Source organism: Suncus etruscus, chromosome 7, assembly GCF_024139225.1.
Source record: "Suncus etruscus isolate mSunEtr1 chromosome 7, mSunEtr1.pri.cur, whole genome shotgun sequence".
NCBI classification, from domain to species: Eukaryota; Metazoa; Chordata; class Mammalia; order Eulipotyphla; family Soricidae; genus Suncus; species Suncus etruscus.
Window position 1 is genome coordinate 24,485,480 of NC_064854.1, and position 14,580 is coordinate 24,500,059.

The window sequence follows — 14,580 nt, forward strand, 5'->3', positions numbered from 1 at the left end:
GACAAGACTATGAGTAAAACTTAGGAAAGCAAAGGTGGAAATGAGGGATAGTTACAAAATGTCAAGAACCAGAGATCAGGCTAGATCCTGGGTCTGAGCTAGATAAATTTTGAATCTCATAAACAAAGGTAATAATAGGGAAGGAATCTGGTAACATTCATTTCATTACCGAGATACAAAATGTCTATTATGCATGGGAGATAGACTGTACATTATCTTTTTTTCAAAATTGTAAGCTGTCTTTGTTCAAGTAGGAACTGATAGTCATTCCAACTACTTCCTGGAAATGGAGTTTTACTTATTTGTAGACTTTATTCTATAATTCAATGTGACCGTGACATTCCTTGTTCATGTTAGTGTTTTTATGTGCAGGTGGTTTTTCAAGGTGAAATGACTTCAATTCATAAACAGGATGAAGTCATAGCTATTGATGATATATCCTTCAGTCCAGGCTGCTTGCCTGCAGTTGGTAAGAACTTCTTTTTCATTTCAATTCTTTTTGCATATAATAAATTCAATGCAATTTAAATGTGGCTATGACATTGATCTGTTATTTATGTTAGCATAATGTGTGGAGTAGGCTACCTTCTATTGTTCTTATACTTGCAATAAAGGGATTAGATATCTACTCTGAGTCAAGATGGGTGAATTTGCTCTGCCTCTTGTTCTAGATTGGAGGGAAATAATTTATTCTCATATTTGAAATCTTATGGCAATATTTACACTGGTTAAGTAAATCCTAAAAAGAGAAATCTGTGACTTCTAGGAAAGTGGTACAAAACTGAACTTTATAGACTTCAAATGCCTCCCTGGATTATAAGTTTGGCTATTTCATTGAAAGAGACTGATACAGAGAGGTATTAGTTATGGTTCACTTTCCACTTGGATGGAAAAATTGCATGGTTAGACCACATATCTCAAAAATTTTTCTGCACCAGCCTCTTGATTATATGAACTGAGTAACATTTAATTTCTTATACTTGTTGTTCTTAATAGAAATGTTTCATGTTAAAATTAGAACTTGACCATGGGAAAATGAATTTAGTTAAAATAATCAAGCAACACTATTTAAAAGCTCATCTCCAAATAAATTATTTTCAATTTAATATTGAATGGAAATCTCTGACCCAAATCTCAATTTTTCTTTTCCAATTTTATTATAGTATAGAATGTTAGAGCAGACCAAACATGGCTGCTTCAGAAGGAAATCCAAGTTTTAATTTAGTGCAGAGATAGGGAAATATTCATAAATAATATTCCCAAGAACAGAAGCATTGGTTGGAATGCTCTTTCCGAGAGAGCTGAAGAAATTTTCATGAAAGTCATCAGCAGTGTGGGGAATTTCCAATGATTCTCCAGCTGTGGTAACAAGAACACACATGTATATATCTGACAATCAGACTATGATGGGGTCTTTTAGAAGCTGACAGCAACTCCTAACACTGAAACACCTAACATTCTCTCTCATCTTTGCCTTATCAATGCTGTGGATTTCTTAAGTGAGCAATCTCAGGGTGATAAACTAAAATATAGATGAAATGAAAACGAGAATCTAACTGAACAGAAATGTAAGCTCTCATTCCTAGAAGTAAATAATTGAAGAATAAACTTCAATGCCTTTGCAGTAGGAGAAGATAGCATTTATTAGATTTACCAGCAGGAAACCAGCATAGGATAGGACACATTTTTCACTCCAGCAAGGGAGACTCTGCTGCTTACTGTTCTGTCATTCAAATCTCCCCTTTGCCTCTCTCTTCTGTTATTCCGTATGGCATGCTGGGCCCAGAGCAGTACACTTGTGATTGATTTTTAATGAGATGCCTAGTCCCTGGCCCTGTTACTTCAGCAGGGTCCTTATGCATCTCAGTTTTCTAGTTTCTAAGGAAATTGAGCTCTGACAAACAACACGGCCCTTAATAGTCCTATTTATTTGGCGGTAGAACTAATCACACTCTCAAGAAAAAGGCCATGAAATCAGCAAGTGGCTGGCTCTGGACTTTCCAAGGTTAGAAGAAGCAGGATGAGGCAGTAGAAGTTTAGCATTACAAATGCACACAGTCACAAACTGCAGTTGTTCTTGGGAGCAGAGTTCATCTGTTGTGGGGCTCTGCTCTCATGGCAGATGTGAACTTTCTCTCCATCTTTGGCCTGCGGCACTAAAGCCATTTCCCTAATTGGCCCTGATCTATAAACTGGGACAAAGGCCAGCATGATGGGCCATAATAAATATTCAGAAGACAAATGCCAGAGTTTTTAATAAGTGTTTAGAAAAGCTCTATATTCTAGTTCAAAATTCTAAAAAAATCTCTATCGAAATAAAATGATAGCAGCCATGGCAGTGAGTGCATCAGAAAATCAGATAGACAAGGAAAAATTGTGGTCCAATAGGAAAGATTAAAGTCTACAATTTTTAAGACAGTACTTCTGAAGAATGTTATAGGCACATGGCTTTTGAGATGAAATCGGAAGAAGAAAAAATTAGAATGGAGGGGAGAAAGGCAGATGAGAAATAACAGGGGACAAGGGTCAACGTGATTACAGGAACATTGATGGTGATAAGGAAGAACAGAGCTAAATATCCAAACCACAAGGTCAATAACCCTGAAGTCATGAGAGCCAAACTTGAACCATCAAACTTAAAAAAGTGACTTCTGTGATGGCAGGTGGAGGTCCAGGAGGAAACATGGGAACATTGTTAGAGGGAAGTTGACAGTGGTGGTAGGATTGTTGCTAGGACAGTATATATCTATAGCTTTGTAAATTATGGTACTGGAATAAAAAATAAAAAGAAATAAAGTTTAGTGGTGACCCAAAAAATAGTATAGCAGGTAAGATGTTTGCTTTGCATTTGGCAAACCTAGGTTCAATTCCTGGGACCGCATGTGGTTTCCGGAGCCCTGCCAGGAGTGATCCATGAGCACAGAGCCAGAAGTGATCTTTGAGCACTGCTGGGTTTGGACCAAACAAAACCAAAAATAAAATAAAATTTACTGATGGTTAGGCTTAAGTTTTATCCCTTTTGTATGTGTGTCAGGGATTGAACCCATGGCCTCACATATGTATAGCATATACTCTATTAGGTGCTATAGCCCTGGATCAAGAAACAAATTTTAAAAGTAATTGGCTAATCCTTTAAGATGTATATTAACTTTACACAGTATTACACAATTTGAGATGAGAGAAAAAGGTTTTGAAATTCAAGGCTAAATTTCCTCTCATAAGTATAAAAGAAATATTTTTCATGTGTTCCAGGAATGCTAGTTTTACGTCACATGGCAAGGTATTTTTACAGGTGGAGGAATAAATAGTGGTGATAGACAGAAACTCTGGGATTTTGAAGAGTGGTGACTTCAGCATTAGTTATTTTACTTTAAATGATATCAAGAAAATGGTCCGTGGGAGCTGTGTGAGAGAAGTGAGTCTCTAACAGAGAAGAACTATAGTTAATGAGGTGGCTTTGTTTGTGATTTGAATTGGAAGAAGGATGCCAAGAGTTTATTTTCTGATTTTTATTTATTAAATAAAATGAACACTGCGGGCAAGTTTAAACTCTTGGAAGTAAGCACATTCAATTGTATAAGGATAGGGAAAAATGCCTCTAAAATATGATGAAATAACATTAGTACTGAGATAAAGTTGCAGCTTTATAAATGGCCTGATCTGGAGAGATGGTAAAATTAAGTAGCGTCATATTTACAATGCAGGCTGCAGTGCAGTGCAGACGTTGAGGACAGGTTCAGCCGAGTTAATTATCAGAACCCCATGGAGGAGTGAGTGTATCTGGGTTTCACTAGAAACACAGATGAGAGCTACAAAGGATGAAGGCTACAGAGCTTTTGGACTCCCAGGCCCCTCTCAGTGATTCTCAGCTAATCCGGCTTCATTCTGTGATGCTCAGGGATCACCGTGTGCCCAGATTTTTACTGGGTTCACATCTTGCTGAATCCAGTGCAAGTTTTAGTTCTAGAAACATCAAGGTTTCAAAGTAGTAATATGATTCTCCATCTAAAGAAACGAACAAAAATAAACCACAACGAAGCTAAATCAATTATTATGAAAATAAGACAGAAAAGTAGTGAATGGAAAAACGAAAAAAAAAGCTTTATTTTTATTACTTTAATGTATTTAATTTCCAATTCATTTTAATTAATGAATTTAATTAATCAAAATTGAATGTGAATTGATCAAGAGACAAGAAAGAACACATCTTATCAAAATCAATAGCAGAATGAGGGTTAGCACCAAAGACTCTTCAGATCTCAAAAAGGTAGCAGTAATAATAAGAAAACAATGCAATTGCTTCTGCACACACTAATGTCAAAAGGGAACATTTCTTCAGAGTCCCAAACAATAATCTCAACAGAATGTGATAACCACCTGAATAGTTTTTATGCTTATTACTATGAAAGTCATGATGAAAATATTTCATGGCTAGTTATCTTATGGGGTAAACAGATGTTTTGGGAAGAAATAGCATCCTTATCTGCCCTAACAGCACAAGAACTGGGTGCTAAAATGAGATAAAGTGATATGCACGATACCCCTTCAATCTAAAACAATATTATAAGCCACAGTAAAGTAACATACTTTTATTATTATTAAAATTTTTATATCTCACAATGAGGAATACAAACTAAAATATTAACACTATTAAAAAATTAAAAAATAAAAGGTTGAGAAAAAAGGGAGTGAGAGTGAGAGAGAGAAACCATCCACTTAACCAACTAAGCAAAAAACTAATGATAGACACCAAAATAACTCAACTGAATCAATGGAGTAGTGATACAATGGCAGATTATATCTGCATGTTTGTCAGATCATTGAACTGAATGGGGGAAAAGTATGAATATTATATAAATTGAAAGATTAATCTACCAAAGATATGTAACTCCTTAAATCTGAAAACATTCTGATGAGGAAGAAGCATGTCTTTAGAGGAAAACATCACTAGTAGTTTTCTATTTATTTGTAATTAATTTATATAATATGAATATATAGACTTTATAAATGCATTTAGTTATACCTATTTAACTATTTCCATGTTCCTGAACTTTGTGCAAGTTGGACAATAGAGCTAAATTTTTTTCTTCCATTAGACAAGACATTTACTACAACTTCAAGGAGTAGGTTCTAAGTGCTGTTTTTTTCCAAAACATGAGCATTTATTATACATATAGTAAAATGAATATATGTTTAGATTTTAATAAAGAAATGTAAAAATATTAAGTTTTTTTACTAAATAAAATGTGTCTAACCACTGATTCTTGGATAAAGCTTATTCTTGAATAAATTAACTTATCATTTTATAAAGATTGCATATTCTGATACATAATTAAAATCTTCTAATATTCTGACTATCTTAGATGATTTGCAGATATTTTATCTTAGTCCCATCTACAAAGATCCTAACTACAAGAAGTTATTCCTTCAGTCAGCTTGGAACTATGTATCCTTATTATGCAGTCAAATAATTAAAAACCTGAATACCATTTTTGCTTTGTTAACTTTCAGCCACTTTTTAAGGTTCAAGAACTGTTCATTAAAATCTATTAGTAATTGAAGAAAATAGACAGAAGTTATCAAAAACCCCTGGAGTCAAAAAGCGATTGCTAATTAAAATTCTCCCTGCAATGGCCTTGAGACTTGGACTTTATTCTCCACTATCAGAGAGCGTCTGGCCAATTCCACATAACCTGTTTGTGCAAGATAAGATTTAGAGGATGGCGAACCTGAGACGGCAGCTTCTTTGGTCTAGAGACATGAAATGTTTGGAGATACTTCACCCTATTAATCATGTACCAGTAGTTGAGGACTAGAATAACCTCCAAACAAACTCCTTGCTAGATTGTATTATAGTATATAATGGGGAGAGAGAAGGTCAAGAAGAAAAGAAAATATAAATTAAATAATTGACATTTTAAAATAGCTTTGGGTCCTGGGATTGGATACACTAAAATAAAAAGAACAATCCAGCAGACTAATTAGGGAAAGATTTAGTTTGGGAACCAGAGGTCAGAAAAGTGATTGACATTGGTAAAAATGTCTAATAACAAACAACATAAGCTATATTTAAAATTTTTAAATTTAAATTAAAATTCCATGCAGTTTATATTGAACGATTTCAATATTTTTGTTTACGATATTTTTGTGGCATTTCTGTCTTTATTAATAGTGAAAATTAGAGATAATATTCAGCATTTAATTGAATTTTGGCAAATATTTAATTATGTAGCTCCAGAGGGTAGATTTGTTGTCATTACATAAGTCTACAAAATTACAGTTTTAATTGTTTCAAGGTAACTGTTTTTGTGAAATCTCAACTATCATTGATTGCCCAAACTCCCATTGCATATGCAGTTTTATTTTCAATGAATCTTACATTCAAGAGGCTTTGCATATTCATTGTCAGCTCCTATTATGAGAAACTGGATTATGAATCTTATTCATAAATAATTTTTAAAGAGCTGTTGCTTTAGTTTTATTCTCAATAAAATATAAAAAGTTATAAGAATAATGCATTTAATTTTTGTCAAATTAATCTTAAGTTATTTATTGATCCATTAAGCAACTATATATTGAGCACCTAGGATGTGTCAAGATTTTTCTGAGCTCTGGGAGCAGCAGTAAAAACATAATCAACACATGGTGCTGTCATGGAACTTCCATGTTAAACATAGAGACACTAAGCAAATGAGAAATATAGTGTAATAGTGTATGTCAAGTGGTCACCATACACATAAAGAGAAGTTTCACATGACTTATTAGGGAAGTACAAATGAAAAATGCAATGAGATTTTACTTCACCCTGCTCAGAATGGCCATAAAACTGAAAAGTTAACAAGCAATAACTGTTGCTGAGATAATAGCAGAAAAGGAGTCCTTAAGCAGTAAATTGGTACAGTCATTATAGAAAATATGGAGATTCCTCCAAAAACTGGAAATTGAGTTCCCATATGATCCAGCTATATACCCTAGGAACACAAAACTACAATACAAAATTTCCTTTCTCACACCTATATTCATGGCAGTGCTATTTGCAATAGCCAGACTCTGGAAACAACCAAGATGCCCGTCAATAGATGAATGGCTAAAGAAACTGTGGTACATATATACAATGGAATATTATGCAGCCATCAGGAGAGATGAAGTCATGTCATTTTCCTATACATGGATGGACATGGAGTCTACAATGCCGAGTGAAATAATTCAGAGGGAGATAGAATCAGAATAGTGTCACTCATCTATGGGTTTTTAGAAAAATATATATATATTTACAATAATTCCCAGAGACAAAAGAGAAGAGGGCTGGAAGGTCCAGCTCACAACATGAAGCTCACCACAAAGAGTAATGAGTGCAGTTAGAGAAATAACTATATTGATAACTATCATAACAATGTGAATAAATGAAGGAAGTAGAAAGCCTGTCTAAAGTACAGGTGGGGATGGGGTGGGAACATTGATAATAGGAATGTTGCACTTGTGAAGAGGGGTGTTCTTTACATGACTGAAACCCAACTACAACCATATTTGTAATCAAGGTGTTTAAATAAAGATATTAATTAAAAATAGTATGGGGGATTCCCTCCAAAATTATAAGTAGAACTACCATATCATCTAGAATTTTCATTTCTGAATATTCACCTGAGAATAGAAAACACTAATTTGAACTCATGAGTTTCCTCACATTCTTGGCAATTTTCAAAATCACCAAGAGTAGAAAACCAACAGTGCCCTTTAGACAGATGACTGGATAAAGAATATCAAAGATTTACACGGAATACTATACAGGCATAAAAAGGCTACATCTCCCATTTACAACAGCATAGATGGATCATGAGCGGTTGTGCTAAATAAAAGAAGGCAGAAGGAGAAAGACAAGTACCATATGGTTTCACCCATATGTGGATTGGAAACAAACAAAATCTAATCAGAAACAAAGTCTTAGACTCTAACAGAATGGTAGTTACCAAAGAAATGGGGGCCAATGAAGAGATAGAGGCCATCTGAGTGATATCAGATAGTCAATAAGCTGTTAGTGGAGACATGATGTGGGATGATGTACAATTTCTGAGGAGAGAGGTTGTGTGCTCTGAAATCCTCGCTGTGTTGGGTGCTAATGTCATGTCAATAAAAATAGTTTTATAAGTTCCATAAAATGAAAAGGAGATTGAAACATTGTAAAGAGATCATAATCTCTAAAGACCAGAAAGAGTCCAGAAATTATGTGTAGTCAATCTCACTGAGCATATTTTTTCTTCTTTTATTTTTTGATAGCAATTCCAATGTTTTTATTTAGAGGCTCAGAAGATTTAACAAGCTATACATATAATGAAAATAGTAAATTACAAATTACTTTAAAATATGTCTGATCTTTTCTTAAATATTGTTTCAATTTGACTTGTGAGCTTTTAAACCTTTTTTATTTAAAGCACTGTGATTTACAAAGTTATCCATAGTCGAATTTTTAGATATACAATATTTCAGCATTCATCCCATTTCCAATGTCAACCTCCTTCCACCAATGTTCTCAGAGTCCACCCCAATGAAGCCAGCCTATATATTTGATATGTGCAGGTATCCTCATAATAGGCCCCTAATTTTCCATGGTTGACAGTTATATTCTTCCCACTGGAGACACTCAGGAGATTTGGTTTGACGACTTTACTGTCTTTAAACAAAGAAATGTGATTTAAATTCAGAAGTATGGGCATGGCTGTTTTATTCTCTCTCTCTCTCTCTTTCTCTCTCTCTCTTTCAAACACACACACACACACACACACACACACACACACACACACACACACACACCTGCTTTTGTCATGGGGTTGTCTAAGGGACCAGGCAGCCCTGGGGAAGAGCTGGGTGGATAGGGTTTGTCAAACAAAGGTCAGCATTCGAACATGGATCCTCCTACACCTGCTTTCACTTCCTCTTAACCCTTAAATTTAACAGATGAAAAGCTGCCATACCCAGAAGCACCGCAGTTCCATCAGAGACTGTGCCTCCCAGATACAAATCTCTGCACACTGGATTCGAGCAATGAAGAACCGAGGTGTAAGTGTGAGGTTATGGAAGTGTATAAGTCCCTACGGAGACTCAGGCCCCATTCAGAGGGCTAATAGGGGCTCTTTCTGACCAGCCTTGTTGAATGTTACTTCCTAGTGCTTGCCAGATTGAAAGATTTTTAGGTATAGTGATACTGAAAATCGGGGATTTTAGAAGTGAAGATAGCAATAACAAAGTTAATGTGATATAATGTTGTTTACGAAGCAGCCCCATTAAAAAACTCTTAGAACTGATGCTGCTTGTTTGAAATTGTAATGTGAGGTGGGGAGATATAGCCCAGTCGCTGCAGTGTAGGCTTTGTGTGTAGGCCTTCCAGGAGTGACCCCCTGAGCACAGAGTTATGTGACCCCAAAATTTTGTGTGACCCCCAAATTACAAAAAATTACAAATTAGGAATAGTAAATGGTTGGAACTAATAACTTAAAGTCTATAAAGTTGGTACAATCAGATTTTTAAACCCTAGATATTAAAATGATATATAGGCATCATAGTGGAAAGGATAGTTTGTTGGCTGGAGCTCCAGCTCTGTATGATAAAGGCCTGAGTTCAATCCCCTGGCATCATTCCCCAAGAAACAGAGAATTAAGCAAAAGATAGAAACCACAATCACTTCTGACACGACTGGGTCCTAGCTAACTGTGAGGTCCCCTGGACCATCAGAAGAGTTTTGAAAAGAGAGCAGCTGCACAATGATCTGGAGAGGGGTTTTCTAAGTAGGCTGTGACAGTTCCCTCATGCCTTTTCTTCTCTAGGGCACCAGACACTTGGGTTTGAAAGGGGCATGTGCAGCTGGGCCCCAGAGGCATCTGCTGAGACCCTTTCTTGGAAGCTCCTGGAAGCCAGAGATGCTTCTACATTAGGCTCTATGCCTCCAGACGGCCACTGTGGGGCTGGCCAAGGTAGGAAATAAGAAAAGTGAATTTCATCTATTACTCAGTAAATGAAGATATATAGTGACCTATGGAATCACTTGGATTAAAGGTCTTGCTGAACATATGGTGCATATTTTATTGAAACTCTATTATGCCATTGATATAAAAAGTGGAGGGGAAATCTATGACTGTAAGGCAAAGGCAGAATTCTGCTAGCTTAATTATTTTGATTTGGCAAATGTTATTATTTTATAAACACCAGGAGATAATTTATTTTGTGGCAACTAAACAAGAAATTATTTAAAAGGTGCTTATTAAGTCTCTGCACTCCTTTTATTGCTGTGCTAATGAGGTTCTTTTTCTTTTAACATTAATTTGACAATTTCTGTTTGTTTTTCTTTCTATTGAGTTCTCTCATTTTGGAGGAATATTGTTAGTCTATGTTAACACATTCATCGTTTAAGAACTAATAGCTATTATTTCTACTTATGGCACTAATATGTCCCCATAGTTTTGCTTTTTCAGAAAATCATGGAAATAGAGTCAAGCAGCATGCTATGTATTAGGAGGGATTTATTTCATTTGTGACTCACTTTCCTTCTTCACTTGAAAGGGCTTGATAATAAGGTCCTGTTTTGGGGATGGCAACATCCATCACCACACATAGCTACACAGACTTTCTTTTGATGGGAAGTTTTAGGATTTATTTTCTTAAAATATACAATGGACAATAATTAGACTAATCTAGTCTATGTCTATTATGTCGTCAAATGTATAACAGATGGTTGTTAATTCTACTGACCTACGTATACAATGTCTTACATTTGTTTATAATTAGAAATTTGTTTCTTTGGACCACTTTCACCCATTTATTTAATCTTTTTATTTATTTTTGGTTGTTTGGTTTTGGTTTTTGGTTTTTGGGTCACACCAGGCAGCACGCAGGGGTTACTCTTGGCTCTACACTCAGAAATTGCTCCTGGCAGGCTCGGGAAACAATATGGGATGCCAGGATTAGAACCACTGTCCTTCTGCGTCAAGGCAAATGCCCTACCTCTATGCTATCTCTCTGGCCCCTAGCCAACCATTTCTATACCTCCTTTTCTGGCAACTCTCATATGTATCCATGCATTTTGTTATTCTTATTTGGAATTCCTTGTGTACGTGAGATCACATAATATTTTGTTGTATTTTACCTGACTTACTTCAAACAAAAATGTTCTCTCAGGGGCTAGTTATTGGTTATGGCTGAATAATATTCCATTGTATATGTATATGCATGAGCACTAGATTTTCCTGATTAATTCAACACTTCATGGACACTAAATTTATTCTACATATGTCTTATCTACTATAAATAGTGCTGCAATGAATACTCTATACATCACATGTATAAATTATTTCAAGATTATTTTTTCATTCAAATATATACCTATATAGAAAATTATTGGATCAAAAAGTGATTGTTTCTTCTCTAGATACAGAGTTATGATTTTACCATCCAAGACAAAGCTGAAGTCTTCCATACACCACTAAAGCAACACAGGGAGAGTAAATGATCATGCAAGGAGTCTATAGTTAATCCCAGGACAGTATACTTCAGGGGTGGAGAAACCCTATATCTCCTAGGCCAAGGAAATTCCCTCTATAATATCCCCAATAGTTACTGTGCCTATGCAAGAGGGAAATGAAAAGGAAAAAAAAAGCACAAAAAATCATTTTTCCACATATTTATCAATTGATCGATTTTTTGACGTCATTTTTTGGTGTAGAGATTGAAGTTGATGTCTCCAATATTATTTTATTTTATTTTATCTTATTTTTCTCTTTCTTTTTGCACTTGAGCATGATTTGATTTCAGAACCGAGACTATTGTGTGTGCTTGTCTTTATTGCTGTAGTGCTCACTGTTTATTTAATTTGATATTTCTTTTGTATTGTTGTGGTGTTTCAATTACCTTTTTCACATCCTCTCTCAAACTGAAGTTGGAAGCCTTTAGAGGGACTCCGCCCATTTTCAGCATATTTGACTTTTTTTTTGTCTTATTTTGTACCCCAATCTATTGCTTTTCTTTCCTTCAAACAAAACCACATACCTCGATTTTTCTAGCTCTGCCTCTTAAATAGAGGGGGAAACAAGGGAGGGTTCCAGGACAAAACAGATATATGATCACTAATAGTAAGCCAGACAAAGAGGGGTCCACCTACTCTAGCAGCCTGGGGGGTAATGGTGGGGTATATGGGTTGTAGAACTGGGATGGGGGAGGACATATTTAGTGATGGGTATTCCTCTGATTCAATGTTAATATGTACCTAAAATACTACTGTGAAAGATATGTAAGCCATTATGAAAAAAATGTGCTTTAATCAGAAACTTTCTTTGACTTACATGTATTTTTATATTATATTTATTATATGTTATGTTACTATGTTATGTTATGTTAGTTTACCTCATTATGTTAATCAATTTTGTTTCTTGAATAAATTCTTACAATAAAAAAAGTGATTGTTTCTAATTTTCAGAGAAACATCAACATCATTTTTCATAGTGGCTGACCAATTGACATCACACAGTGCGCAAGCATTCCCTTTACCCTCTGTCTTGCCTACTTTATTAACAAATTTCTATCCCACACTATTAAGTTTTCAAAGTAAGAGAATTGTCAGGTCTGATTTCAGAAATTCATAGATTTGAATGCATTTAAGAAATCACATATGGCAACAAAAACCTATAATTTGTAGTTGATGTAATAATTTTTAGATGTCATATCCTTTTTTGGAGAAATACTGATGATTCAAGACTGGCTTGGAAAACAACAGAAATTTAAAAATCTTTCTCTAACAGTGACTAACATAAAAATGTTTCTTTTCCCTTCATTTTTCAGGTTTCTCTCTTTGGATGCAAGATAAGCCTACTTCTACTCTTAGGCAGGCTGACCTCAGGGCTTATCTCAATAGCTCCGTGTGTCATTGCCTAAACAACAGCTGCCATCTTCAATTCTACTTCTCAATGGCTAACAGTCTTCTGAGAGTAGGACTTTATAAGGATATGGTGAGGGAACAAACTTGACTTTATTTTGAATGCATTGAATAAAGGCAATTTTTATTCTGAATAGAAATTTGATTTCTGTTTCACAATTGTGCATTGTATTTAGGCATTCTTTTTGAAATTTGGTTTACTTGAGATACTGTTAAAATATTTTAATGGTATTTTAAAGAGTAATGTTTAGAAAAGAATGAGGCCAATTGAGATAAGACTGTCATGTACAAAAACAAATGTGTTAACTTGTACATTATTTTATGCACCTGTCAAATTCCCCAGAAGTATATATTAAAGAAACTGTCGGGGCCGGGCGGTGGCGCTGGAGGTAAGGTGCCTGCCTTGCCTGCGCTAGCCTAGGACGGACCGCGGTTCGATCCCCCGGCATCCCATATGGTCCCCCAAGAAGCCAGGAGCAACTTCTGAGCGCATTAGCCCTGAGCGTCACAGGGTGTGGCCCAAAAACCAAAAAAAAAAAAAAAAGAAACTGTCAGTCTTATAAAACTGAAATTTTTAGGCCCTCGGTTTTGTATTGAGGTGTGAACGTGATCTGGTTTGGATTTTAGATCTACGTATCATTAAATCTGTCAATATGATGGGATTAGTTTTCCTGGAAGTTTATAGAATTTAAAGGTCGATTACTGGTTAAATACAAAGAAATTCATTGTTTAAGTGAAAGGAAAATGACACACTAGATAGAATGGAAGCTGTAGCTGAAATGCTAATGAATAAAACAAATCCCTCCCCTTTACACATAACTTTCCTGGAAAATCATTCTCGACTAGTGGGAAATTACTGAAGACTGAAATATTTCTGTTGCAAAGAATAATTTACTTATAGGTGGGAGGAAATAAATCAGATAATAAATACAAGTCACTGTAAACGAGGAGCTTACATAGCAGGAATTCAGATACTGGAAAAAAAGAGTTTAAGTCCTTTTCATTTGTTTCAGGATACCTAGAATAAATACTGTTGAAATTTCCAAGTGGCAATGGACACATTTATTTTTCAACAAAAGTTTATTTGTCAAACACCACTAAAAAGCTGTCATTCATATTTTACTTCATAGTTGGTTTTGTTTGTTTGGTTGATTTTTGGGCCACAGACAGAGGCACTCAGGGGTTACTCTTAGCTCTACTCAGAAATCACTCCTGGCAGGCACAGGGGACCATATGGGATGCTGGGAATCGAACCTGGGTCTGTCCTGGGTCGGCTGTATGCAAGGCAAACACCCTGCCATTGTGCTGTCACTCTGGCCCTTTATTCCAAATGTCATCATAATTAACCTTAAGTAACAAAATGCTTATTACCAAGATATCAAAATTTTTAGAGGATTAATCTTTCTTCTTCACCCCTACCCCTAAAATAGCAACATATTACTTCTTCATTTTCCTTTTGTGTGGCTAAATTTTTAAAAAGTAACTTTGGCTTATATTATGACAATGATTTCAGGTACAGAACATTGTAATTTAACTTCCATACATTCTACCTTATGGCCAATACAAGACTAGTTTCTATCCTCTGCCAAACAATTGAGCTCCTTTATCCATTTTTACCTCTCCTCAAACCTCTCTCCTATCCAGTGACCTTTCTCCTACCTATA

The 14,580-nt window shown here is 35.4% G+C and overlaps 1 protein-coding gene across 1 annotated transcript in view; it reads left to right on the forward strand.

The window, feature by feature from the left end:
• The window catches only part of MALRD1 (MAM and LDL receptor class A domain containing 1), a 516,995-nt gene that overhangs the window by 46,879 nt on the left and 455,536 nt on the right, over window positions 1–14,580 (forward strand). The window contains exons 6-9 of the mRNA XM_049777533.1: window positions 373–469; window positions 8,953–9,054; window positions 9,819–9,965; window positions 12,823–12,989. Of these exons, the coding sequence (XP_049633490.1) occupies window positions 373–469; window positions 8,953–9,054; window positions 9,819–9,965; window positions 12,823–12,989 (513 nt within the window). The remainder of the gene's footprint in view (window positions 1–372; window positions 470–8,952; window positions 9,055–9,818; window positions 9,966–12,822; window positions 12,990–14,580) is intronic.